At 49.0% G+C, this 26,022-nt stretch overlaps 1 protein-coding gene across 2 annotated transcripts in view; it reads left to right on the forward strand.

The window, feature by feature from the left end:
* Positions 1-24,460, forward strand: part of LOC137436149 (calcium-dependent secretion activator 1) — a 156,906-nt gene extending 132,446 nt beyond the window's left edge. Inside the window, exons 23-27 of one of the 2 annotated variants that reach the window (XM_068129870.2) lie at positions 15,151-15,234; positions 20,323-20,430; positions 20,633-20,731; positions 20,968-21,128; positions 23,934-24,460. In XM_068129870.2, the coding sequence (XP_067985971.2) occupies positions 15,151-15,234; positions 20,323-20,430; positions 20,633-20,731; positions 20,968-21,090 (414 nt within the window). In that variant the 3' untranslated portion in view covers positions 21,091-21,128; positions 23,934-24,460. The remainder of the gene's footprint in view (positions 1-15,150; positions 15,235-20,322; positions 20,431-20,632; positions 20,732-20,967; positions 21,129-23,933) is intronic. The other variant, XM_078787109.1, reaches the window with a different exon arrangement.
* Positions 24,461-26,022: the final 1,562 nt, after the last annotated feature.

Consider the following 26,022-nt stretch of genomic DNA (forward strand, 5'->3'; position numbering starts at 1 on the left):
AGGTCTATCATACCGGAGGAGGGAGTAACCAGGAAGAGATATTAAGGAATCAGAGACATCTTGAAGGAGGAAAGTCTCTGTTAAGCAGATCAAGTCTGGATTGTCAGAAGCAACCTGTATGGAGAGATCAGTCAGGTTTGAGCGAAGGCCACGGATGTTTGAGGTCCATACCGTTAATGAAGAGAGAGGGGGAGCATCGGGTACAGGACAGGGGAGGGGAGGAGTAGGGTAAGATGAAGGATGCGAGAAGGAGGTAGGGAGAGCAGTTGATAGTGTTTCAGATGTTGCAGAAGAGTTCCAAGAAAGGGAAGGATGAGGAGGATGAAAGGTTTGATGGTGAAGGGATGCGGCACAGTGAGGGGTTGTTTGAGGGGGGGCAGAGGAAAGTAGAAGGTTTGGGGGGGTGGAGGTATGAGATAGAAGGGAGACGAAGTGGGGAGGAGGCAGCTTGGAGGAGGAGGGGGGAGGAGAGAGAATTGGAGAGGAATGGTATGGGGGGAGAATTGAAAGGGAGGGATTGGGGGGGAGTTTTGAAGGGGAGGAGTGAGGGGGGAGTTTAGGAGGGGAGGGGCAAGGGGGGAGTTTTGGAGGGAAGGGGCAAGGGGGGAGATCAGGAGTGGAGGGGCAAAGGGGGGGATTAGGAGGGGAGGGGCAAAGGGGGAGTTTAGGAGGGGAAGGGCAAGGGGGGAGTTCAGGAGTGGAGGGGCAAGGGGGGAGTTTAAGAGTGGAGGGGCAAGGGGGAAGTTTCGGAGTGTAGGTGCAAAGGGGGGGATTTGGATGGGAGGGGCAAGAGGGGAGTTTAGAAAGTGGATGATTAATGAAAGACGAACATTGATAACAAATTGGGTTTGTTGTGATTTTCAAGTTAGCAATCCGATTCAGAACGATGGAGGAGGGATGGAATGAATGTGAATTTAGACCATGTAGTGAGGGAGATGTATAAGATATTGAATTTCTTTTTTTTGAAGTGGAATGAGTTGGAGAGGAAATTGAGAAAAACCTTTTAAATAGGAAGAAAAACAGCGTGTTGTAATATACCACTGAATAAAACACAGAAGGGGAAAGGTTAAACATATTTAAATAATATTTAAACAGAACTATGAACAATCTTATATGCACAAAAATACCAACGGGGGGAGAGCCGAGAGGGACCACCACGAGTCACGTGAACAGGGCAAACGGTGGATGGCAAGGAGATAATGGGGGTGGGGTGAACAGCACACCTGGACAGAAAATACAGGATGAGACAACAGTACACGTGGAGAAAATAAAATAAATGTTTTTGTTTTTTTTTGTTTTTTTTGGGGGGGGGGCTGGGGATTTAGAACGTTAGACAGTATTATGTTTGGGGTAGAAGGGAAAAAACCAAGAGCCAAGCAAAACACGCTTAAGTTAACAAAACACCGACGGGGGTACAACTACAAGGCCACACACGAGGAGCAGAACACGATTAATTAATTACGAGTTACAGGAAATTCAAACCAAAACTAACTATAATCAAACAATATCGCATGGACGATAAAATAACGAGTTGAAATTTGACAATCTATCTGGGGAAATGGGGGAGAAACACGTGGTCGAAGAACGAACGAACGAATAAGAATGAATAAACGAATGAGCACAGAGAAGGTAATGTCTTTTTTTGTTTGTTTTTTTGAGTTGAGATTTACATAAGGAAGTAGGCTTTGGGGTGGAAAGACTGCGAAAACAGAGAACGAAAGTTATTGGATCACAAACGACAGGCGCTGAGAGAAAAATAAAGCCTCAAGGTTGTACAGTGTACACTGTACAAGGCCTCAAGACGACACGAATTAACACGATTTTCAATACAGGTATGAAAGATTTGCACCGAAAATCTTTGTCGGGACAATATACGTACATACACCATAAAAGAAATACAGTTATAACGAAAATACAAATGGGAACAATTACTTAACTTCGATTTCGATGGAGAGCGTGTGGAGCTGCGAAAAAACGAACCCTCACCAGCAAGACCGGAAACGGAAGTCAATTTTGATTCATCTCTGTGGAGGTATTCTTCCATCTATAAGGTAAATACTTGCCAATCTACCTTACTTTTAGTTCCTAGCCTTGGCTCTCTTCCTCAACTCCTTACGCAAGTTTTCAATGCATTTTCTACTGAACAATCCTTCGACCGGGATTCCTTGCACTGTCCTTTTTCTCCAATTATTCCACACTTTCACATCCCTTATTTCTCCTGGTCCATGTATTTTCCACATGCACGCTGTACAAAATCCAACCTCCGCCTCCACAGAGTTATCCGCTTTGCCCTCACTATTTCCCATCCTTATGCCTTATTTCCCTTGCTGTGATTATCGATAGAAGTCCTCAAAGAATCATTTTTCTGTTCTTCTCTTGTCTATCACACATATCCTCAGCACTGACATGGACCCTCATCAATAAATAATCCTTTTTCTTTTATCCTTTACTAGTTTACTGTTACCTTTTTGTTCGGACGGGCAAGGGGGTTAACAAGGAGAGATGCAGAAAATAGGGCAAAATGGAGAAGATTGTCATGGGGACCGCAAGGCTAACCCCCGCTCTAGCAGGGAAAATGGCCTTAAAATGCATGTTGTTGTGTTGTTGTTTTTGTTCGGGCCCACTCTTGGGTTTTTGGCAAGAGTGGAGCAAGGCCACCCAGCGACAGCAAGACACCTACTAGCAGAGAAAGATCTCACCTTAGTTATTGGGCCCTTCGGGTGGTTACCGTTAGCTCAGTGGCGACCCCACTCTGTCCTCCAACCGGTGAGCCCTGCTCGCTTGTGCCGATCTGTGGGAGTCTGTCCACCTTTACCAAAATGACAGACAACACATGATAGACAAAGCATTATTTATTAACGTACGTACGGAGAGAAAAGTTTGTCCTCGGGCAAATCTCTCAATTCTACTCGAACTGCATCAAATATGTTGTTGCGGATCTCGGACGTCGGCTCTCCCCTTATCAAGGGGGGGGGGGGTTAATCCCCTTGTCTTTTTATCTGGCCGACCCGAGTCCTGGGGGTTATAACGTCCTTCCCGGCGCGGCGTTAGGTAGGGTTTGTTAGGCCTAGGGGTTCACTACTACCTAAGTACTGACGCCGGCTGGAAACGAGGGAATAACTCCCACTCAAACCACGGATATGATGGAAAATGCCGAGCGGATAGCAATCTGCGATCCGAGCTATTAACAAAGTGACTAAACCCGATTATAAGCGGTTCCAATCGTGCCACGTTTACCCAATGAGAGAAAGGGCGGATGCGATCAGATAAGAGGAAACCAGAGTATAGGAAGAACAAAGATGGGTTTATTAATTATTTACAAGAAGGAGAAGAGGAAACAAAAGAATGTACAAGATAGAAAGAGGAAGAAGCAGCACACAGGGCAGTCTTAAACAGTCTTACTCTTAATACCCAGGACAAACATACACACTCACACGGGGATTGTAGATGGTTGATGGAAGGTCCGGCGATGGGGTCCAGGCTCCGGTCCAGCGGCAAAACCCGGCAGGCAGCTCCGCGTATATTGGAACGCGTCCGGACAGTTTATATAACGGGGGGAAGCTGGTGTCCTGCGGCGTACGTAATATGTGCACCCCCGTGCCAAACGCACCCTCTCCAATGTTCTCTTTAACAGCGCGCCGTATATCTCTTCTTCAGGCCCTTTGATCAGCGCCGTGTGCACACGAGTCCTTTAAGAGTCCTGTGTAGGCAAGCTCTCTCATGCAGTCCTTTTACAACGCGCGCGCCTCCAACCAGTCCTTGTAACGAGCGCGCCTCCAACCAGTCTTTTCTCAAGAGCGCCGCTGAATAAGTCCTCTCTCAAGAGCGCCGCTGAATAAGTCCTGTTAAATGCCAACCTTCCACTCACATGCTTCGCGAGAGTCCTCTGAAAGGGCTTTGCGTTCACGCTTATATAACTCGCCCAGCGAAACGCTCCGCGAGCCAAACTGCCATGCCTGCCAGCGATGTTCCTTCAGCCCTGGTTGGCTGGTGAGGGCTTACCCGCCACGCCTTTGACGGCTGGACGACGTGGCCACACCTTCTTCTTGGCGCTCCGCCTCCTTTCTCGGGCCTACCCTCGTGGCTTATGGCGGCTGGGGCGAGCGCTAAGGCAGCGAACGCTGCTAACAAAGGCCCAAAGTAAATTGGGAGGGCCATGAGGCACCGACTGTAGGGGCGCGTAATGGCTTCGCTTGGAGAGGGAGGTCGCAAAATGGACGGAATGGGGCCTACTCCTTATTTAATTGACACAACGCAGATTCAACTATTGGAAACACGGCCTTATCTAAAACACCTTACTAATGAAATAACTGAAGTCCTATGGTGGCCTACGTGTTGCTTGTGGACTAACTAGGGGTGCTACCTTTAACCATTTAATGATGTTGAATTTACAAGAATGATGTCATATTTACAAGTGTGGGTTCTAAAACTGCAACACTGCACCCCCCCCCCCTTTTTCCAGGCTCGTCCCGAGCCGAAACAAAATGGCTATCTTTTAAATTAATGTGACACTTAGGTGTGGTTACCCTCTACTTTTAACCTCGCCCTGAGTGCGACAGTTTTAACACGAAATATGTCCCACCTGCTGCGTTGCATCCTACCTAACTGACTCACGCCCACAATTAAGCGAATTACGGAATGGTCTTCAAACTAAACATGGAGCCGGTGGGGAGCATTATTTACATTACACAACAAATTATTTACACTGTAACCCAGGACCTGTCTTTTGTGGGAAAAGAAGAACTTTTGAAAAGAGGAAATGCCATTGCAATGCACTGCACCGATACACCATACCCATATGCACCAATATGCACCATAATAAACACATGCACCAAAATGCACAAAAAGCACCAAAATTAACAAAAACAAACATTTTAAAATAATAAAAATGATGTCTTCCTCTTGCGCTTGCTCTGCTGGGCCGATGTTTCTGGCTGTCTTCTTGCTTGATGTTTTTATTAATAAAAAGGGCACACACCGCGTCCGCTTTTTTTTTTTTTTGTGGCCAGCAGGGCCAACTCAGGTGGTCCACTGCTGGGCAGAGATGCCACTTAAAACGGTGGTCCGCAAGCCAGATACCGCTGGCAACAATGGTCGGTCCCAGCAGAGGTGCCAGGCCACAGAACGTGTGGTCCATAAGTGGTGCCAGGCCACAGAACGTGTGGTCCATATGGTGCATTAGTGCAGGCAGGAGGCAGCAAGGGTGCGGGCGCACAACTGCGGACACCTGCACACTCCCCTCGGACACAAAATAACATGGTCCATGAGTGGGGAAGGAAGACGAGGCAGATTAGCGGGGCAAGGGTGCAAGGGTACACATAAACACAGGGCAATGCAAGATGAGGGGCACGGGAGAGCGAGCTGAGAAAGCTCGTCCCTAGCGTTCGTCCCCCCCCCCCCCCATGTCACCTACTCTACCCTTGCCCCTACCCCATATTTACACAATTTACAATTTGTCTCTACGTTTTGTCTTTCCCATCCCCTCTAATCCAAATTTGTCACCAATCCCTCCTAAGGAGGAAGAGATGGAATAACCACAATGTCTCCCCCACGTCAAGATGCGTCTTTCATTCCAAACATTTGCACAAAATCTGGTGTGTAGTTCTATCACCTAGGTGAGTGGATGCAGATGGTGCGAAGAGATTTTCTTCTATCTATCTATCTATAATTCCAGCAATCTCTGTGTGTGTGTGTGTGTGTTTGTGTGTGTGTTTGTTTGTCTGTGACCGCTGTTTCTCGACAACCACGGGTCCGATATACTTGCAACTTGCCAGGTATATTGCTGGGGACCCGAGGATGTGCCTTTTCAAGGTTTCATATTAATCGGACAAGTAGTTAGCGAGCTATGTCCAAAAAACGATTCAACCAATCAGAGAGCAGCGAGCTATCATGTGTGCCGAACGTGGCGAACAGACTCTGCCTCAGACGGCACATTTGAGAGCGTATTCATTTATTTCACGTTGGCAAACTATGTTGGCGTTAAACTATGTTTTAAAACTAAATAAAACTAATTTGCGATTCATCGTAACTGCGATTTGCGACCTTCCGGACAGTGAAGACTTCACTTCCGGCAGCCAATCACAGAACGCGTTGTTGCGAGCCGAGCCGAGCGCGTGCGCCATTACGGTTCGTAATTCGATTTCTTCCGGAGAAAATAATAATTTCTCGATTTCTTATGCGCATTATTTCTCCCAGAGCGAAGGGCGGAAGCGAAGAGCGTTGTTTTTTTTGTTTACGGGCGTACGGGCGTACGGGCGGGGTAGAGCGTACGGGTAGCGTTTTTTTTTTTTTTTGGCAAGGAATGGGCACCCACGTACGGGCATGCCCTAGTCCTTCTAATTGACATTAACTCTCTTTAAACTACCCGGGGTCTTGCCCTGCCAATCCATTGGCCATCATTAAACTATGTGGTTCTAAAAACCAATTCCCATTGCACATACTGTGGTGCTCTACCAATTTGGGGTCTCATTCCCCTGATTCTTCTACGCTGTGCCCTCGCACAATTTCGGGGCTGGGTCGTGTGGCTCCCCTAGCAGGTCCTACTTACCTGCGCACCTCCGCCACTGAACGTCGCCACCCGAGCTTGCCTAGCTCCTTCACACTACCCTAACCTGGGGAAGGCCCTCCCTGGCACTTACCCCCTCGATGCCCCCTCTGGCATTGGGCTTCCCGGGTCCTCTCCTGGGATCCTCGGGCCCTGCTGAACCCTACTGAACTCTAACCTGGCTCCCAGAGCCTACCTGCGGCCTCACCTGGCCGACAGACTGCCAGTGGCAGAGTGCTCAACTAACCATACGCACCAACAGGCCACACGCCCAGCCATTCCATACACTAATGCACCCATCCAAGCAGTACTCTGCTACTTTCCGCACCACAGATGTCAATATCCAACCAAAATTTACCTACTCCCTCCACCTAACTTTAAACTACCCTCCCCGGGTACTCGTGAAGGGGTCCATCCTTCCCCCATCCACTCCTTCGCACCTTGCACTCCACTCCACTCATTCCACACACCATTTACTCCACACCATTTATTCCATATCACCAAGCTCTCTTGCACACTCTTGTGCTCTCACCATTCATCCACTTGCACCCCTTGTAAGTCAATGCACTCAATACACAATGACACACATCCTCAATACTCCATCCATACAGTTTTACACACACACACATCTTTCACGAGCATTGCCTCATGCACTCAAATTTTCCCACGCTCAATTTCTCATTTCACCAGCACTACCAGGAATCTCATTCACACAGCATCATTTAACTATCTACTCCCTTCTAATACTGGTGCTCCCCGTCGTCCCTTATACTAAGCACTCCCTCGTCATTATAATCCACCTACTCTACTCTACATCCCCACTACCTGTACAATGTCACTACTTAACTCTCAAGTCACCTATGGTCATCTCTAGGTCCCTATACATTTATCCTAACCCTCCCGGGCTAGTTTGTACTGCCAATCCCCATAAATCTATAGCTCCTCTGCCCCAAAGTGAGGGATGGTAGATTTACCATCCCTCTACATCGAATACCATTTGCCATCACTACCTCTATTCATCTACTATCTTGAGCCTCTGTGCGGAAATACATTCTTACTGCTTGGCTTCGCAAGCCGAGCAATGTATGCGGATGGTCAGTCTCCTGTAGGTTGGGTCCGTCCGGCATTTTCGCCTCTGGGAGGAGGCATACTCGGTCCGAGGTTCCAAGGTCCATCTCGGCACGGAACCTTTCGGTCTCCGGCCCGATGACCCAACCTCCCCCTGCCGGAACACCGCCCCCGCTAGAGGGCGAGGGTGTGACCTGGCCTTTCTCCCCCGGAATCGTGCCGCTCGCCGCTACGACGCGGCACCGACCATACAGGGCGGAGCCCGGCCTGAATCGTGTATGGCGCTCCTTGCAAGAGCGATGCAGCAATGATCCCCGCCAGCTCCCGCAGCACACAAAGCGCACCACGCCCCGAGAGCTCACGTCGGCTATACGTCGGCCTAAGCGCTGCCCCGGTCAGCGTCGATGCTCGACTCGCATGCTTACACCACGCGTTCCTTTTCCCACTCGCACATCCCATGCACTACGTCAATTCCGCCACCGCACTCTCTCTCTGTGCATACTCTCTCGTTCCATACTCAGGTGCACACCACTCATGCGCACTCATTCCTTCCACACACTCCATTACGCACTCTTGCGCACCTTCTTGCGCACTCTCCTCCGGTACGTACTCCGTACCACTCCTGGGTGTGCACTCTTGCATCCACCCACTCAGCGCACACCTACCCATGGGTGTGCAATCTCTCGTCGCACACCCATTCACGCGCTCTAATGTGCATCCCCGCACACTCTCCACAACCAACTGAGGTGTGCATCCTCGCACACGCTCCTCATCCATCCCAGGTGTGCATACTCGCACACTCTCTCCATCCATCTCACTCTCTGTATCACACTCACCATCACACATACACTCCCTTGTGCATTCTCCCTCGCTCTCGTTTTCATACTCGCGCTCCGGCACCATTCGCACATGCGCGCCATTTCCATTCACACAGCGCACCACGGACCTTCTACGAGCGCCCGGGTTACGCCGGGATCCCAAGCGCGTGAAAAATCCTTTCGCGTCAAACCTTTTCGCGCCACATACAGCCCGGCTTACCTTCGGGATCCTTTTCTCCATGCGCACCTGCAAATTTTCATTTGGGTTAACAAGTACGGCATCATGATGTGCACACAGACTTTGTACACATTCCACCTCTTCCTTCCGCGAGTGCTCTTCTAAGTCCACCGTCTCTTCCAACCCAATTTCAACTATTTCGTTTTCTTTAATTTATTTTGTTCTTGTTAAGCTCGACGACCGCTGGTGCTAATAAAATAAAATTCTCTACTTCAGCGGTCGTCGGCTTCTCTATCCCCCGAGTCGTGATTTCTACCCCGGTCCACCCGGCTGTGCTTTGCTCAGGCTCGCTTTCCCCGCGCTTCTCAAGCCGCGCTACCCCGTCGCATACCCGTGTGCCTTTCCCGCTCGACATGCGGTCTATGTCTTCCCCCAATTTTTCCATATCACACCTGGAATCCTCCCTCATTTTTTTTATGTCCCGGGTGAATTTGTCCATTTCCTCTTTCAGCATCGCGGTGAATTGCGTCATGAATAACCATTTCTTCAGCACTTATTTGCACAACGGGGTTGGCCCCCACCGCCACGTGCGAGGCGCCGCCATTTTGTGCGCCTGCAACCCCCACTGCCGCACCCTCATTCTTTTCCTCCTCCATCTCTCCCAATTGTTCTTCCCTGGGGTCCTGGGTTAATTCTAACTCCTCTTCGTCTAACCCCACCGGCATCCGATCGCCTTGGTTATCCATGGCATGATTTCAAATTTAGATGTTAATAAAATTTCGGCCGCTCGTAATTTTGACCAAAAATTTTCAGATATATAAAAAATTTGGTTCGGGTCCAAATCCCACCCGCAGACACCAATTGTTGCGGCCACCGCTGCTGAATAAGTCCTGTTAAATGCCAATCTTCCACTTGAGTGCTTCGCGAGAGTCCTCTGAAAGGGCTTTGCATACGCGCTTATATAACTCGGACAGCGAAACGCTCCGCGAGCCAAACTGCCACGCCTACCAGCGATGTTCCTTCAGCCCTGGTTGGCTGGTGAGGGCTTACCGGCCACGCCTTTGATGGCTGGACGACGTGGCTACACCTTCTTCTTGGTGCTCCGCCTCCTTTCTCGGTTCTAACCTCGTGGCTTATGGCGGCTGGGGCGAGCGCTGAGGCAGCGAACGCTGCTAACAAAGGCGCAAAGTAAATTGGGAGGGCCATGAGGCACCGACTGTAGGGGCGCGTAATGGCGTCGCTTGGAGAGGGAGGTCGCAAAATGGACGGAATGGGGCCTACTCCTTATTTAATTGACACAACGCAGATTCAACTATTGGAAACACGGCCTTATTTAAAACACGTACTTGAAGGAGCTGTGGCTCCCACGTCGATCGAAAGAATGGACGCGACAAAAAGCTTGAATTCATCTGAGCTGCTTTATTAGAATCAAACACTCAGGCACTCTGGGAAAAACGTTTTACGGTCGGCAATATATATCTATTCCGCCAGGGGGTTTGCCCAGGCCTGGCGCCAGGGGGCGTGGCCCCGCGGGCCGGCTGCGGCCTGGCAAGCCGAGGGCGAGCCTGCCCGGGCGTCCCGACCGAGGCCTGGCAAGTCGAGCGCGGGCCTGCCCGGGCGTCCTGGACGAGCCCGGCCTGGTGATCGCTCCGCGTCCTTGATAGGTGCAAGGCGATTGTGTAACCCCAGCGGCAGCCGCTACACACGTCCCCCCAGAATCGACTTGCACCGACAGGGTCAACTTGAGGGGGGTCCTGATGACCCGGCCGAAGCGACCCCTGGTGGGTCGTGGGAGGGGGTCCGGTGAGGTGGTGGGCGGTCGAGTGGGGGGCACCGTGGACGGGGGGCGGCCTCGCCGCGGCGGGAGGGCCACCCGTGGTGGGTGGTCGACGTCCACGTGCGCCGGCTTGAGGCGGTCCACTGCAATCCGGTCCGACCTGCCGCCGATGTCGATGACGAACGACTTGTCGTCCCGTCGCAGCACCCGGAAGGGCCCGTCGTACGGCGGCTGGAGTGGCCGCCGATGTGCGTCGTGACGCACAAAAACATACTCCGCGGTGCGGAGTGCTGGGGGGACGTAGGACTGGGGGTCACCGTGGTGGGATGTCGGCACGGGGGCAAACCGTCGGGCGGCCTCCTGGAGGTCCGAGCGCTGGCGAGCTGCGGACCAGGGGCTGGTAGCGTCGGGCACGAATTCGCCCGGGACGCGTAGCACCTGGCCATAGACCAGCTCGGCGGTGGATGCCTGGAGGTCCTCCTTGGGGGCCGTGCGAAGGCCCAAAAGGACCCACGGCAGCCGGTCGGCCCAACCGCCGTCTTGAAGGCCGGCCATGAGCGCGGCCTTCATGGAGCGGTGGAATCGCTCGCACAACCCGTTTGCTTGGGGGTGGTAGGCCGTAGTACGGTGGAGCTTGACCCCCAGGTTGCGGGCGACCGCGCCCCACAGCTCGGAGGTGAACTGTGGTCCGCGGTCTGACGAGATGTCCGCCGGTGCGCCGAAGCGGGCGACCCAGGTGGCGATGAAGGCCTGCGCCACGTCGGCGGTGGTGGTGGAGACGAGGGGAACGGCCTCCGGCCACCTGGTGGTCCTGTCCACCATGGTGAGCAGGTGTGTGAACCCTCGTGATGGGGGAAGGGGGCCCACCAGATCCACGTTGACGTGGTCGAAACGTCGTTCGGGCACGGTGAAAGGTGCCAGCGGGGCCTGGGTGTGTCGGTGGACCTTGGCCCGTTGGCAGGCGGTGCAGGCGCTGGTCCAATCGCGGACGTCCCGACGAAGGCCGTGCCAGACGAAACGCGCCGACACCAGCTTCTGGGAAGCTTTCCGGCCCGGGTGGGAAAGGCCGTGGAGGGAGGCGAAGATGCGGCGTTGCCAGGTGACGGGCACGATGGGGCGAGGCCGGCCTTGGGAGACGTCGCAGAGCAGGACAGTGTCCGCGCAGGGGATGTCGGCCAGGCGGAGGCCCGTGTCCGCCGCCCGGAGGGCTTGCACCGTGGTGTCGGTGGTTTGGTCCGCCGCCATGAGCGCAAAATCCACGCCCAGGTGGACCGCGTTCGCGCTGGCCCGGGAAAGACAGTCGGCCACGGCGTTGTTTTTGCCGGCGACGTGCCGGATGTCCGTGGTAAACTCCGACACGGCGGAGAGGTGGCGCTGTTGGCGGGCCGACCATGGCTCCGTGACCTTGGCCATGGCGTAAACCAACGGCTTGTGGTCGACGAACGCCGTGAAAGGTCGGCCCTCCAGGAGGTGGCGGAAATGGCGGACGGCCAGGTGTAGACCGAGGAGCTCCCGGTCAAACGTGCTGTATTTGAGCTCGTTCGGCCGGAGCTGCCGGCTGAAAAAAGCGAGTGGCTGCCAAACCCCGTTCACCCATTGCTCATGTACGGCGCCCACCGCGTAGTCGGAGGCATCCGTGGTGAGGGCGATGGGAGCGTTGAGCACCGGGTGAGCGAGCAGTGTTGCGTCGGCGAGGGCCCGCTTTGAGCTTTGGAAGGCCGCATCCATTGCTGCGGACCAGGCGATGTCGTGCTTGGCCGGCTTGCCCCGGAGGGCTTCGTAGAGGGGCCGCATGAGTTGAGCAGCGCGGGGCACGAAGCGGTGATAAAAATTCACCATTCCCAGGAATTCCTGCAGGGCCTTTATGGTGCGGGGACGCGGGAAAGTGGTGATGGCCTCGACCTTGGTTGGCAGCGGCACAGCCCCGTTCTTGGTGATGTGGTGGCCCAAAAAATCAACGGCCGTCGTGCCGAAGTGGCATTTGGCCGGGTTGACGATGAGGCCGTGCTCGCTGAGGCGCCCGAACAGTGTTCGGAGGTGGAGGAGGTGCTCGGCCCGGGACGTGCTGGCGACGAGGATGTCGTCCAGGTAAACGAAAAGGAACGGCAGGTCACGCAGCACGCCGTCCATCAAGCGCTGGAACGCCTGAGCCGCGTTCTTGAGACCAAACGGCATCCGCAAGAACTCGAATAAGCCGAACGGCGTGATGACTGCCGTTTTAGGGACGTCGGCCGCCCTGACAGGTACCTGGTGATATCCCCGTATGAGATCAATTTTTGAAAAAATGACCCGTCCCGCCAGACGGGCGGAGAAGTCTTGGATATGCGGGATCGGGTACCTGTCGGGTGTTGTAGCGTCATTAAGACGGCGGTAGTCGCCACACGGGCGCCATCCACCCCCCGGCTTTGGCACGATGTGCAGTGGCGAGGCCCACGCGCTATCGGAGCGCCGCACGATGCCGAGGTGCTCCAACGCGTCGAATTCGGCCTTCGCAACGGCAAGCTTGGCTGGGTCGAGGCGGCGGGCCCTGGCGTAGACCGGCGGGCCCGTGGTTGGTATGTGGTGCTCGATCCCATGCCGTACTGCGACGGCCGAAAACGTCGGCCGCGTGAGGGCCGGGAACTCCGCGAGCAGGCGAGCAAACTCGTTCGCCGCCGGGACGGTGCATGCCAGCTCGGTCGGCGCGGAGCTGCTCAATGTGCATACCAGGGAGCTGAAGGTTTCAGCGTTGATTAAACGACGCCGTTGGACGTCCACCAGCAGTCCGTGTGCGCAGAGGAAGTCGGCGCCGAGCAGAGCCATGGGCACGTTGGCGGTTACAAACGTCCAAGCGAAGCGTTGGCCGCCGAAGCAGAGGGTGACGTTGCGCGGGCCGAAGGTGCGGATAGTCGATCCGTTGGCCGCAACCAAGGAGGGGCCGCAAACCGCGGATTGCCTGTCCTGGTCAGAGGCGGGCATGACGCTCACTTGGGCGCCGGTGTCGCACAGGAAGCGCCGTCCGGACGCTTTATCCGTGATGAACAGTAAGTTGCCCGTGTGACTGTGGCCGGCGTTCATGGCAGGTAATGAACGCCGGCCTGGCCGTTTCCCGACCCGCCGAAGGTGCACGGGGGTCGGCATGTCCGGGCCTTCTGTCCGAACCTGGCATGATAGGAACACCACGCTTGGTCGGGTGGAGGCTTCGGACGTCGTGCTGAACGTGGTCGGCTCGGTATAGCGGCCGCCAATTGCGTCGGCAGTTCGGCCGTCGAACGCGCCGGGTGCTCGGGCGCCATGGATGGTGCATCAGGCGGCGGCGGGTCCCATGTCGCCGCTGCGATGCGCTGTCCCGCGGCGGAGATTTTGTCGGCTTCTCTGGCAAGGGCCCGGGGATCTGTGATCGTCGTGCTTGCCAGGGCGAGGCGTACCGGGTTAGGCAGCTGACGGAGGAACAGCTCCCGGAACAGGAATGCCGGAGAGTGCTCGCCGAGCAGCGAAAGCATGTAGTCCATTCGCTCGGAAGGGCGCGTGTCGCCGAGCTCCGGCAAATCGAGCAGGCGCCGTGCGCGTTCCGCCGCTGGGAGGGCGAAAGCATCGAGGAGAAGCTTCTTAATCGCGCCGTATTTGTCCGCGGCTGGCGGTCTCTCGAGGAGGCTCAGGGCGCGGGCTGCGGTGGCTGAACCGAGCGCAGCGACCACGTGGTGGAAGCGGGTGTCGTCCGCCGTGATGCCTCGCAGGGCGAACAGGGACTCCGCTTGTGCGAACCAAACCGCCGCGTGAGCCTCCCAGAAGGTAGGCAGTTTAAGGGCGACTGCCATGTCCATGTCGATAGGTCACCAATGAAGGAGCTGTGGCTCCCACGTCGATCGAAAGAATGGACGCGACAAAAAGCTTGAATTCATCTGAGCTGCTTTATTAGAATCAAACACTCAGGCACTCTGGGAAAAACGTTTTACGGTCGGCAATATATATCTATTCCGCCAGGGGGTTTGCCCAGGCCTGGCGCCAGGGGGCGTGGCCCTGCGGGCCGGCTGCGGCCTGGCAAGCCGAGGGCGAGCCTGCCCGGGCGTCCCGACCGAGGCCTGGCAAGTCGAGCGCGGGCCTGCCCGGGCGTCCTGGACGAGCCCGGCCTGGTGATCGCTCCGCGTCCTTGATAGGTGCAAGGCGATTGTGTAACCCCAGCGGCAGCCGCTACATACTAATGAAATAACTGAAGTCCTATGGTGGCCTACGTGTTGCTTGTGGACTAACTAGGGGTGCTACCTTTAACCATTTAATGATGTTGAATTTACAAGAATGATGTCATATTTACAAGTGTGGGTTCTAAAACCGCAACAATATATATACAAATTGTTTTACTACAAAAGGAAGGCAAAACTGTAAACCGAAGCATAAGATAAGAACAAAAGCTGATGTAATGGACCCTTGGCTTTACATTTGCACTAAGTCAAACCACAGATAAAACATGTTTTTGCCAGCTCAGCACAGAGAAGCAGTTCTGCCCAGCAACTGTGAGATGGCTCTCAGCCAACTCTATACAAACAAGCATATCTCTGTTGGCCTGGATCTTTTCGGCCAGGCTGTCTGATTGGTTCAGAGATGACAATTATTCATTTTTACCCCGACATGTGCGCATGCATGCATGCATGCATGCACACACACATACACCAGGATATTGATGCTAACTAGTGCGGCCTGGTTATTTGGTAACTTGGGGGAATTTGGAAACAGTTATATAAACAAATAGGATGATGTGTCTGGCATTTATTTACATTTTTATTTTCAGCTTGTACAAGTGTTGCATGATGTGCTGAGTAAACTGGAAAGATATGACCTTGGAACTCTGTTCTCCACCATCCTCTCATGGACTGTATGTATTTCATTTTGTTCATTTGTATTTTATTTTCCTCATTCAGTAATGTTTTTTTGTTTTCCAATTACTACAATTCCACCATACTACTTTCTTAATTCCTCTGTGATGTACTTGTATGTTCTTTAACGCTGGTATATACTTTTTGTAATGCTGTGATGACTGCAAAATAAATTGGAACGGCACTCGGTACAGCTGCCACTTCCACCAGGCTGACCCGTTTACGTTTTCTATCCCACTGATAGGCCGGATCTGGATTCTGACCTGAACCAAAATCTAATTAGCTTATTCTTGTCATGTACACAACTCGTCTAACTACAGGGTGTCTACAAAGTCGCGCATCATAGGAGATTATTTAATTGATTATTTATCATAGGAAATTAAATTATTTCATTCAACAATTAGCCCGGATATGTTGAAGAACATTCAGAGAAACCTGGTTTTCTGGTGGGACACATTTCGAACAACTGATGTAGCCAACCTTACACATAAATGTTTTGCCAATGATTCGTGACTTTTTGGACACCCTGTAGTTTCAGCTGGGTCCATCCACAACGTTTTAACATATCATGCAATATATCGTTTTGGGGTCAATTTCTCAATTGGGAAGAATCACTTTAAGAATTAAAATGATCTTATCCAGATCCGGATTTGCATCTTCACCAAAATCAAATCAATTGGTCCTTGTCACAAACCCAACCTGCCCACCACGTTTCGTCCGAATCCCTCAATAACTTTTTGAGGTATCCTGTTCACATACAGACAGACAGCAGGGTCAAAAACATGACCTCCGTCCACCTTTGCTGGTAATGTATTTTTAAAAAGAATTGTTTCTACCTGGCAAGCCAATTTTCCATCGAATTTGCTGGTTTTCCCACAATTCCACATTTCTTTGAATACAGATTTATGAAGGTTACTGGAATGCATTCATCTCACCAGCTTGTTGCATCTCATAGTAAGGGCATTTTATGAGATATTTCACAAATCTGTTAACTAAATTGTTACCAAAAATTTTCTTCACCAATATGTTTGTAAAGGTGTGTAATAACATGTGTTAAAATGTTGAAGTTCAACTCCCGTGGGAAACCCAGAAAAAAAGCTGTTGAATTCGGGTACCGAAAAATTATTTTCGAGAATTTTTATTTTTTTTAATCGGCCCTTAAGTAACTTTTGAGGGGTCAAATAAGGGTTTTTCATGATTCTGAGTTGATTGTTAACATTTATATTTTCACTTTTACATTTACACACAAAGTAGCTTTTATTTCACATACATATATAATACTCAAGAGTTATTTCTCATTCACAATGTCAGAAGTTTCAACAGTCATTGTCTATGTCTTCTTCAGACTCAACAACATCATGACTGCAGTTTCTGCATGTAATGCCATTACAGACTCCACAGGCCGAGATGCACGTGACCCCATTCTTCTTGCAGCTGCATCGCCGGTTGCTGCAATCTCCATGACAATTACAGCTCGTGAACTGCAATAGCTCCTCAGGAGCCGTGGGGTCCAGTGTTGGAACTGGCTCATTGTTGGTGCTGCTGTTGATCAAAGAACCAAAGCTGCTGTTGTCTGTGGATCTGGCAAAGGTGGTGCCGGAGAGGTGACTTCGATCCAACCCATTGAGTGAAAGGGAGTGTTTCCGTGAATAGAGACAATGTTTAAATCTATATTGTCTCCAACAAACTGAGTGACTGCATTGTTTGTTTCCCCAACCTCCATAAAGACCACCTGATCATTACTTGACAATTCACTTTCACTGGCTGGCACTTTGGCTGTCATCACTGATTGATCCTGAAGCGCAGCATCAACCGCAACCTCATCATTGATCTGTTCATCGGTTTCCTCCACAATGGTGTCAAGAGTGCCAGAAGTATCTGGAACATCATCTCCACTCCTACTATTAAGGAAGCAGTATTTGTAGTTTTGTGTCTCCGTGTAAGACTCAGTGTATCCCAGCCGGTGGAACTTGTTGAGCATCCATTTTGACCCAAATCTATGATCAAGTTGTATGGCAAGCCCCATTTGGTGTGGCAATACTCCAGACCGAGGTCGACAGGCCTTAATAAAATTCTGCCCCCAAACGGCAACTCTTTCGTCTGTCTTGACAATCGGTCTCAAGAACATCTGAAGGCTTGCAGGAACAAGTGTCAGCTGACTATCGATGTCAGTCATACTGTGTGTGGTGGGGTATGACTTTGGACCTAAATCAATCAAGGCAATATCATTGGATATGAACTTGAGTGCCGTCTTTATGATCTGAGTCTTCTCATCTCCATGGTCAAGATTAGCATGATGCCCTCGCAGAATATTGTCGGTGCCATCTTTGAGACAGAGTACATCTGCCCTTCTTTCCTGTGTTGTGAAATACAAGGTGTCTTCGTATTTCTCTAGAAGTTTTATCTTTAGCCAATGCTTTGAATAAGAAAGGCTCTTCTCTGGTGACTGATCAAACTCCTGCAGCTTTTCATGGACTTGGTCCATGTTCATTACCCCATGCTCTAATTCTGAGTCTAACCATTCGCAGAATTCAATAAAAACTGCCTCTCGCTCCTCATCAATACTCCTCTGTCCTCTCTTCCTTTTTCCTTCCTCATCAGTCTTGGACAAACCGTCACCTCTCGCAAACATAAGTTTGCATCGCAAATGGTACAGTGTTTCTTCTGCTACCAAGTCGTTGATCCCTTCCAGGCGTCCAGTGACTTCAGTGCCCCAGTCATCCCCGCGACTCCGTGCTGTCTTCAGCAAGCTTGCCTTCAGTGTATCTGCAGTCAAATTATCTGGCACTCTGTATTTCTTTCTAGCTTGTGCTGGATTATTTTTGTAGAGCTGGGCTGGTTGGTTGCAAAGAATGCATACATCCTTATACAGGAGGTCAACTGACTGTGATCTTCTAGAACTGCAGCCAGTTGATGAACTGAACTCACAAGTAGTGCGTCTTCTCTTCAGCTTTGATGACTCTTTCTCTGCCTTTGATGCTTGAGCTGACTTATTGGTGGTTGCAACAAAGTTGTTGTACAGATCATTTTTACACTTCTGGTGGTACCTCAGTTTTCCTTCCTTTTGAGCCTCCTTCATACGTTCCACAACAGTAACATTTTCGACAGTTTCTGCTTGTTTCAATAAAGTTGAGTATCCCTTTGGAGTTGCCTGTATGAGCCTTTCAGCTGGTGTATCCGAGCGTGCACAGATGAAGCAATTGAGCACAGGTGGAGTAACGTCTTCATCCATATTGCTAGACTCCATGTCCTGCAAAGTAGAAAATGAGATATATTTAGAAATTATTTTTCCACAAAGGAGTGTCTGTGGTGAAATATAAATGTTAACAATCAACTCAGAATCATGAAAAACCCTTATTTGACCCCTCATAAGTTACTTAAGGGCCGATTTAAAAAAATAAAAATTCTCGAAAATAATTTTTCGGTACCCGAATTCAACAGCTTTTTTTCTGGGTTTCCCACGGGAGTTGACCTTCAACATTTTAACACATGTTATTACACACCTTTACAAACATATTGGTGAAGAAATTTTTTGGTAACAATTTAGTTAACAGATTTTCATATGTTTCCCTTACTATCAATTAAATGTCAGATCAGATACAGTACCTTTCATCAACCGACATTGCTTTGTCTCTTTTTCTCTAATACCTCTCCCAATGATACCTATGTTCATTACCTTTGAGTGACTTTATGGGTTTATGGGCAAAGCCTTGTTGCATTGCCCTTATAGCTGTGGGTTTGATTCCCGTAGCTGCTGAGCAAAAAAAATCACACCTTGCGATTAGTGGAAACCTGCTCAGAATTGGTTTTTGGGCAGAAGGAAGTGTTCATGACTTGTCATGAGTGTGTGGATGCTCTGTCAAGGGTGTGGTTATCCTCCAATACCTTTCCTTTTTCAGAAATAAAAGCTACCAGCCAATTATATTATATATTTTGACCTTTTCCCCTCAATCCCCATTTGTTGCCAATCCCAGATAGGCTTCGTACCGACATCTGGCCTCAACTTATTGACCTGATATGTCTGCAAGTACAACACTAACATGCTCAGCCACCTTCATCAGTAACCTACGATGAAACGATCTGATCTCTTTATCCTGTTTTCTATCAACCTCTCTCATTGCCTCTGTACTCACAGAATGTCAAATTTGATCACTTCAAGTACTTCCTTATGACATCCTGAGAACCTGCTTCTGCAATCTTCAATATATTGCTGCCACGCATTAAATCCCCCTGTGTTACATTACATGCACAACAAAAAAGAGACTTATTGAGCAGCAAATATTTGGGATACAGATCTAGATGGAGCTCGATTGAGATCGAGTGAGATGAATGTTTCTGAAATATAAACCACACACACAGCATTGCCACGTTGGCAGAAAAACTGAACAAAAGTGAATGAATAGAGCAAACAGAAGAGACTACACACCATTGTATTCAGACACAACTAAACAAAACAACTAATGAGCAGAATTAATGAATTAATGTACCGTACTCTATAGTTTTCTTGAATGCTTTTTTTTTTTTTTTTGTAAGGTTCTTATAAAAGCAAAGATGAAAAGAGGAATATTCTCACAATCGGATGCATGGCAAAGTATCGCACGAGTGAGTGGTCGGTGATGGACCGCACATGATGAGCCTAATTATAAAGCACCAAAGAGTTTTATATTTAAAAGTATCACATAACTGTGTTCAGCAGTGTAAATGAGGTGAGCACATTTGTGATGCACTAACTCTCAATAATAACTTCATCACAACAGTGGGGGGGGGGGGGGGGGGGGGGTCTTGTTTATATTTTTCCCTTCCTGAAAACCATTTACAATGGTATGGTTATTTCGTAGGCCTTAGAGGTTTGCTGGTCTCTGTCTAATTACATGCTCTTCCACATGTTTGACTCACAGACCGGGTGCATTCGCCCATTAACTTATGCCATGTCCCTTTAGCTCATATGCCTTCAGCCCACAGCTTTGGCCATACTAGACCCAATGTCCCATTCCGGTAGGTAGATCATTGCAGTGGGAATGGAGCAGCTGGATGTTTGTTTTCAGTTGAAGCTCAATGCCACCGATACAGTGCTTTTCTTTCCACAGAGCCCAAGCATGGATATGGCAGACTCCTACGTAACGTTTGTTCGTCAGAACCAGGAGATAATCAGTGAGAGGGGGCTAAGTGATGAGCTGCAGCAGCGCATCTTCTCGGTGAGCATTCAAGTGGCTTTGCGTAGTCTGTTGGTTCACACTTGATGTTTCCCTTGTTGTGTTTCATGGTAGATTTTAGGATTTTGCAGGTTTGGAAAATACACTTCATACTAGGTTACTATTGTGGAAACGAACTTGCAATTTGGTTTACGCCTGTTCAGCATTTGATCAGAGGATTATCCAAGGTTGCCTTTGTGTCTAGGCCTGGTGTTCGGACACCTTCGATGTTTTGGATGAGTGGCTGAAAGAGAGACCGTCTCTGCATATCCACCAGTTCAACAGCCTTGACCTCATGGTGCGAGTAAGTGTAACATGCTTTTTATGGCATATCATGGGTCAAATGATTACTGAATCTGCTTTTGCTATGTGCAACCTTGAGTGTGGTGTATATTGTCTGAAAGGGAAGAACCTGAGTGCACCTTCCATCAATATGTGCCCCAAGGGATTCTGATTGGTTGGTGTAGCTGTGAATTTATATCGTAACTTCCATGACCAAATTATATTTCTGATGGACTGCCTCCGGTTTGTTACCTTTAGATGTGCCAAAAAGATTTTGAACGCAGAGGTTGTTTACCCAGTATTCCTGCTGTACAACGTGTTCAGAAACGTCTCAAAGTGGAATGTGCTATGGTGGAAGTTGCTGCCAGCAGTCGGAGTTGACAATAATTAGTCATTATGGCTGTTCGTGGTGAGGAAAGGTATGCTTCCAGTAATTTTTATGGTGGCCGAGGGGCCCATTTTTCTGGCTATAAGTTTGGTGTTGCATTCTGGCCACTCGTTTGTACACTAGCTGCTTCACAAAGTGGGTCTGGTAGCTTTATTGTCCCCCGTCGCACCGTGGAGCGAAAGGGGGACTATGGTTTTCCCCTCCGTCCGTGTGTGTGTGCGTACGTGTGTGCGTGCGTGTGTGCGGGCGTGTGTAAGCGAAGGACCGCATTCGAATTTGGTGTGTGGGTGCAACCCACATCAAAATCCAAGATGGCCACCGCCATGTATGTCTGAACCTTGTGTGCGGAATATCTTGAAAAATAAGCGAAGTACCAACTTCTAATTTGGTGTGTGGGTGTATAACGGCATAAGGAAGAACGCTATTCAAAATTGGGTCGTCACGTCAAAATCCAAGATGGCTGCCACCATATATATGTCTGAACCTTGTGAGCGGAATATCTTGAAAAATAAACGAACTACTAACTTCTAATCTGGTGTGTGGGTGTACCGAAGCATAAGGAAGAAAGCTATTTAAAATTGGCTCGCCACGTCAAAATACAAGATGGCCGCCGCCATGTATGTCTGAACCTTGTGAGCGGAATATCTTGAAAAATAAGCGAAGTACCAACTTCTAATCTGGTGTGTGGGTGTATCTACGCATAAGGAAGAACGCTATTGAAAATTGGGTCGCCACGTCAACAATCAAGATGGCCGCCGCCATGTGTCTGAACCTTGTGAGCGGAATATCTTGAAAAATAAGCGAAGTACCAACTTCTAATCTGGTGTGTGGGTGTATCTAGGCATAAGGAAGAAAGCTATTCAAAATTGGGTCGCCACGTCAAAATCCAAGATGGCCGCCTTGCGTCTTCCACTTTGTCAACTCACATCACTTCACCGACGGGGGACCTAGGCGTAACGCTTGTCTTTGATATAACATCTGGCTTGGAGTCAGTGGCATAAGTTGGCACTGGCCATACTCATGGCACAAGCCTGCTGTTACCTCAATGGTTAAGGTAGCTGGATTAAGAGCCTAGAGCAAAATGAGTACCAGCTCAATGGAGTAATAAGTCATTTGTGTATCCTGCTTCAGAGTAGCGACCCGTCCATGATTGTACTTCTTAGCCAATGAAACTTCCTCGGCAACCCTATGTGCCACACTGCGTGAAAGAAATAATTATTTTCTTATGCCCATGGCACAATGGCTTCATTAACATTCCCCCTTATGTGTTTACTGACAACAAGCAATAGCTTTTCCAGAAAATGTCTTATTTTATTTAGTCTAGTAGGAAGACTAGGTCCCCCTGCACCCCCCGGAGATATACTTCTAATCAGTGTTTCTAGATTGGAAAAAATGTGTAGAAAATGACTAGCTATGGCCCCAAGCTGAAAAAATGTCCCACATACCATTTTTATGCAAATTACTGCTGCCATTATCAAAAAAAGACTAGGTCCCCCTGCACCCCCCGGAGATATACTGAAACTGGCAGTGACTGGTGATTGAAATGCGGTGCCTTTTTGTGTTTCAGGTCGAGGTACGTGAACTCCCCACGATCTACAGCAACCAGGAAGAGACTGATACCAGGGTGGTTCTGTACCTCCATCATGCTGCTACCATCGGATACAAGAACGCTGTAGTCAGAACACCGGACACAGACATCCTCCTGATCCTGCTCCACCATGCCCACAACATCAAGCTGACGGTGTACCTGGATACAGGGTCAGGGAAGCATCGCCAACTTGTCAACGTCTCTGAGCTGGCAGAATCCCTGGGAGAGGACTACTGTGCCACTCTCCTGGGGTACTATGTGTTCAGCGGAGAAGACTGCACCAGTGCCTTCAAAGGGAAGGGAAAAGTCGGGCCCTTGAAAAAGCTGGAGAAGAATCCCAGGTTTCACAGGGCATTCGGTGAATTTCACAGGGTATTTAGAAAAATAAAACTTTGTGTTAACGTCTGTGTAGACGGACCTTAATATGAGTCTATTATTTCGTAAAACTGTGATTATTTTGTAAATAAAGCACTAATTAGCATACTAGTATACCATAGACACATGTAATCATGTTATGAATAGTTCTATCATGATCTATGCCCTTCAAAACATGGGTCTAGACACCTTCATTTTTCAATTATCTGCAATATTGGCTGAGATATGTCAAAAATCGTTTTTTTGATAATGGCAGCAGTAATTTGCATAAAAATGGTATGTGGGACATTTTTTCAGCTTGGGGCCATAGCTAGTCATTTTCTACACAGTTTTTCCAATCTAGAAACACTGATTAGAAGTATATCTCCGGGGGGTGCAGGGGGACCTAGTCTTTTTTTGATAATGGCAGCAGTAATTTGCATAAAAATGGTATGTGGGACATTGTTTCAGCTTGGGGCCATAGCTAGTCATTTTCTACACATTTTTTCCAATCTAGAAACACTGATTAGAAGTATATCTCCGGGGGGTGCAGGGGGACCTAGTCTTCCTACTAGACTAATTGTGCATAGACCCATTCATTCTCTTGCATTTGCCTTCGGACTAAGTCCAGACATGAGCATACTGGGCTGGGGGCGGCTGGCTCGGAGTATGACGTGACAATGAAGATGTCTCTCCTATTCTTCCACATCTTCAGTCCATGAACATCATGCTGACATTAATTTTATTGAACTGATGCCATTTACTTCCTTTAGTCATTGGTATTCTGCTCTGTGATATGCATTCGTTTCCTCAAGCATCAGTTGCTACACACAACAAAATAATTGTCCATGGGAAATTTCAACAATCTTTGCATCTCAACCTTTGCCTCACCAGGAATTTGGAAGATCCCATGATCCCATCTACAACCTTTTGCTATTGGAGGTGGTGAAGTATTTCGACTGCTCCTTGCATTGGAACCTCTGCAACATCATGCCACAGTTCATTTTAGGAAGACATTTTGAAAAGTATTCCTCTGGACACCATGAAATTCAACTATAGCGGCACTTCTTTTTCAACTTTTTCAATTCAACTATAACGGAACAGTTTATATTTTGTATCCCACGGATCTGGATCCGGTCTTAACCAATTTTTTTTTAATGAAAATTTGGTCGAATGGACACTATCCCAATAGTGTCAACAAATGGCCAGTTTGTGTCAAAGTGTTAATGTGCCAAGTTTCAGCCTTTTAACCCAAAGTGCGCTGTTTTAGCAAAATCTTTAGTTAACAGCCCTGCTATATGGCATTGATTGTTTCATTTTTTCAGCAATTGTGACAAACACTGAAAATGTGTGAAAACATGGATGTACATGGAAGAAGTTTTGGGAACTGAGATGAGAAATGGGAAAATTTTCCAAATGGGAAAAAGGGAAATGAATGTAGAAGGAAGTAGAGGACGGGGAAGACCGAGAAAGACTTTGCTAAAGATGGTGGAAGAAGAAATGCGGGCAAGGGGGTTAACAAGGGGAGATGCAGAAAATAGGGCAAAATGGAGAAGATTGTCATGGGGACCGCAAGGCTAACCCCCGCTCTAGCAGGGAAAATGGCCTTAAAATGCATGTTGTTGTTTGTGACACACTGTGTTTACAATAGCACATCAGTGCCGGGCCCACGTTCAGAAGGAGCCCATAATGACCAAAAACCTTTTCAAGTGTACACCACGATATACTTCAATCAAGGATATATAATGTATATAATATATATTCAATCAAAGGCATATTATATATATATATATATATATATATATATATATTATATATATATATATATACATACATACATACACACACACACACACACACACACACACACACACACACACACACACACACACACACACACACACACACACACACACACACACACACACACACACACACACACACACATACTGGGTGTCCCACAAGCCTGGAACCAGCACATACAGTGCATTCTGAAAGTATTCAGACCCCTTCACTTTTTTCACATTTTGTTATGTTGCAGCCTTATGCTGAAATCGTTTAAATTCATTTTTTCCCTCATCAATCTATACTCAATACCCCATAATGACAAAGAGAAAACAGGATTTTAGAAAGTTTTGCAAATTTATTTTTAAAAAACAATAAAAAAAACTGAAATATGACATTGACATAAGTATTCAGACCCTTTGCTATGACACTTGAAATTTAGCTCAGGTGCCTCCCATTTCTCTTGATCATATTTGAGATGTTTCTACACCTTGATTGGAGTCCACCTGTGGTAAATTCAATTGATTGGACATGATTTGGAAAGGCACACACCTGTCTATATAAGGTCTCACAGCTGACAATGCATATCAGAGCAAAAACCAAGCCATGAGGTCGAAGGAACTGCCTGCAGAGCTCAGACAGGATTGTGTCGAGGCACAGATCTGGGGAAGCCGACAAAAAAAATATCTGCTGCATTGAAGGTTCCCAAGAGCACAGTGGCCTCCATAAGTCTTAAATGGAGGAAGTTTGGAAAACCAGGACTCTTCCGAGAGCTGGCCGTCCAGCCAAACTGAGCAATCGGGGGAGAAGGGCCTTGGTAGGAGAGGTGACCAAGAACCCGATGGTCACTCTGGCTGAGCTCCAGAGATCCTGTGTGCAGATGGGAGAAACTTCCAGAAGGACAACCATCACTGCAACACTCCACCGATCTGGGCTTGGATGCCCCACCTGGTGTTGATTCAACAGCTGACCGGGATTCAAACTCAGGACCCTCGGATCCCAAGCCCTCCACCCTAACCCTAAAGCCAACACCTGGCTTAGAGTGGTTGAAGGCAGTCATAAGAAATGATTCAATGTTTGAAGAGCACTTAATCAAAGTTTTAATTATATATGATCTGGGGAGCATGCACCCCCCTCCCCAACCCCCCCCCTCCCCCTCCTGTCATATATCATCACCCTGTTGTCATAATTTCAGTTC

Source organism: Myxine glutinosa, chromosome 11 (assembly GCF_964187855.1).
Source record: "Myxine glutinosa chromosome 11, kmMyxGlut1.1, whole genome shotgun sequence".
Classification (NCBI taxonomy): domain Eukaryota; kingdom Metazoa; phylum Chordata; class Myxini; order Myxiniformes; family Myxinidae; genus Myxine; species Myxine glutinosa.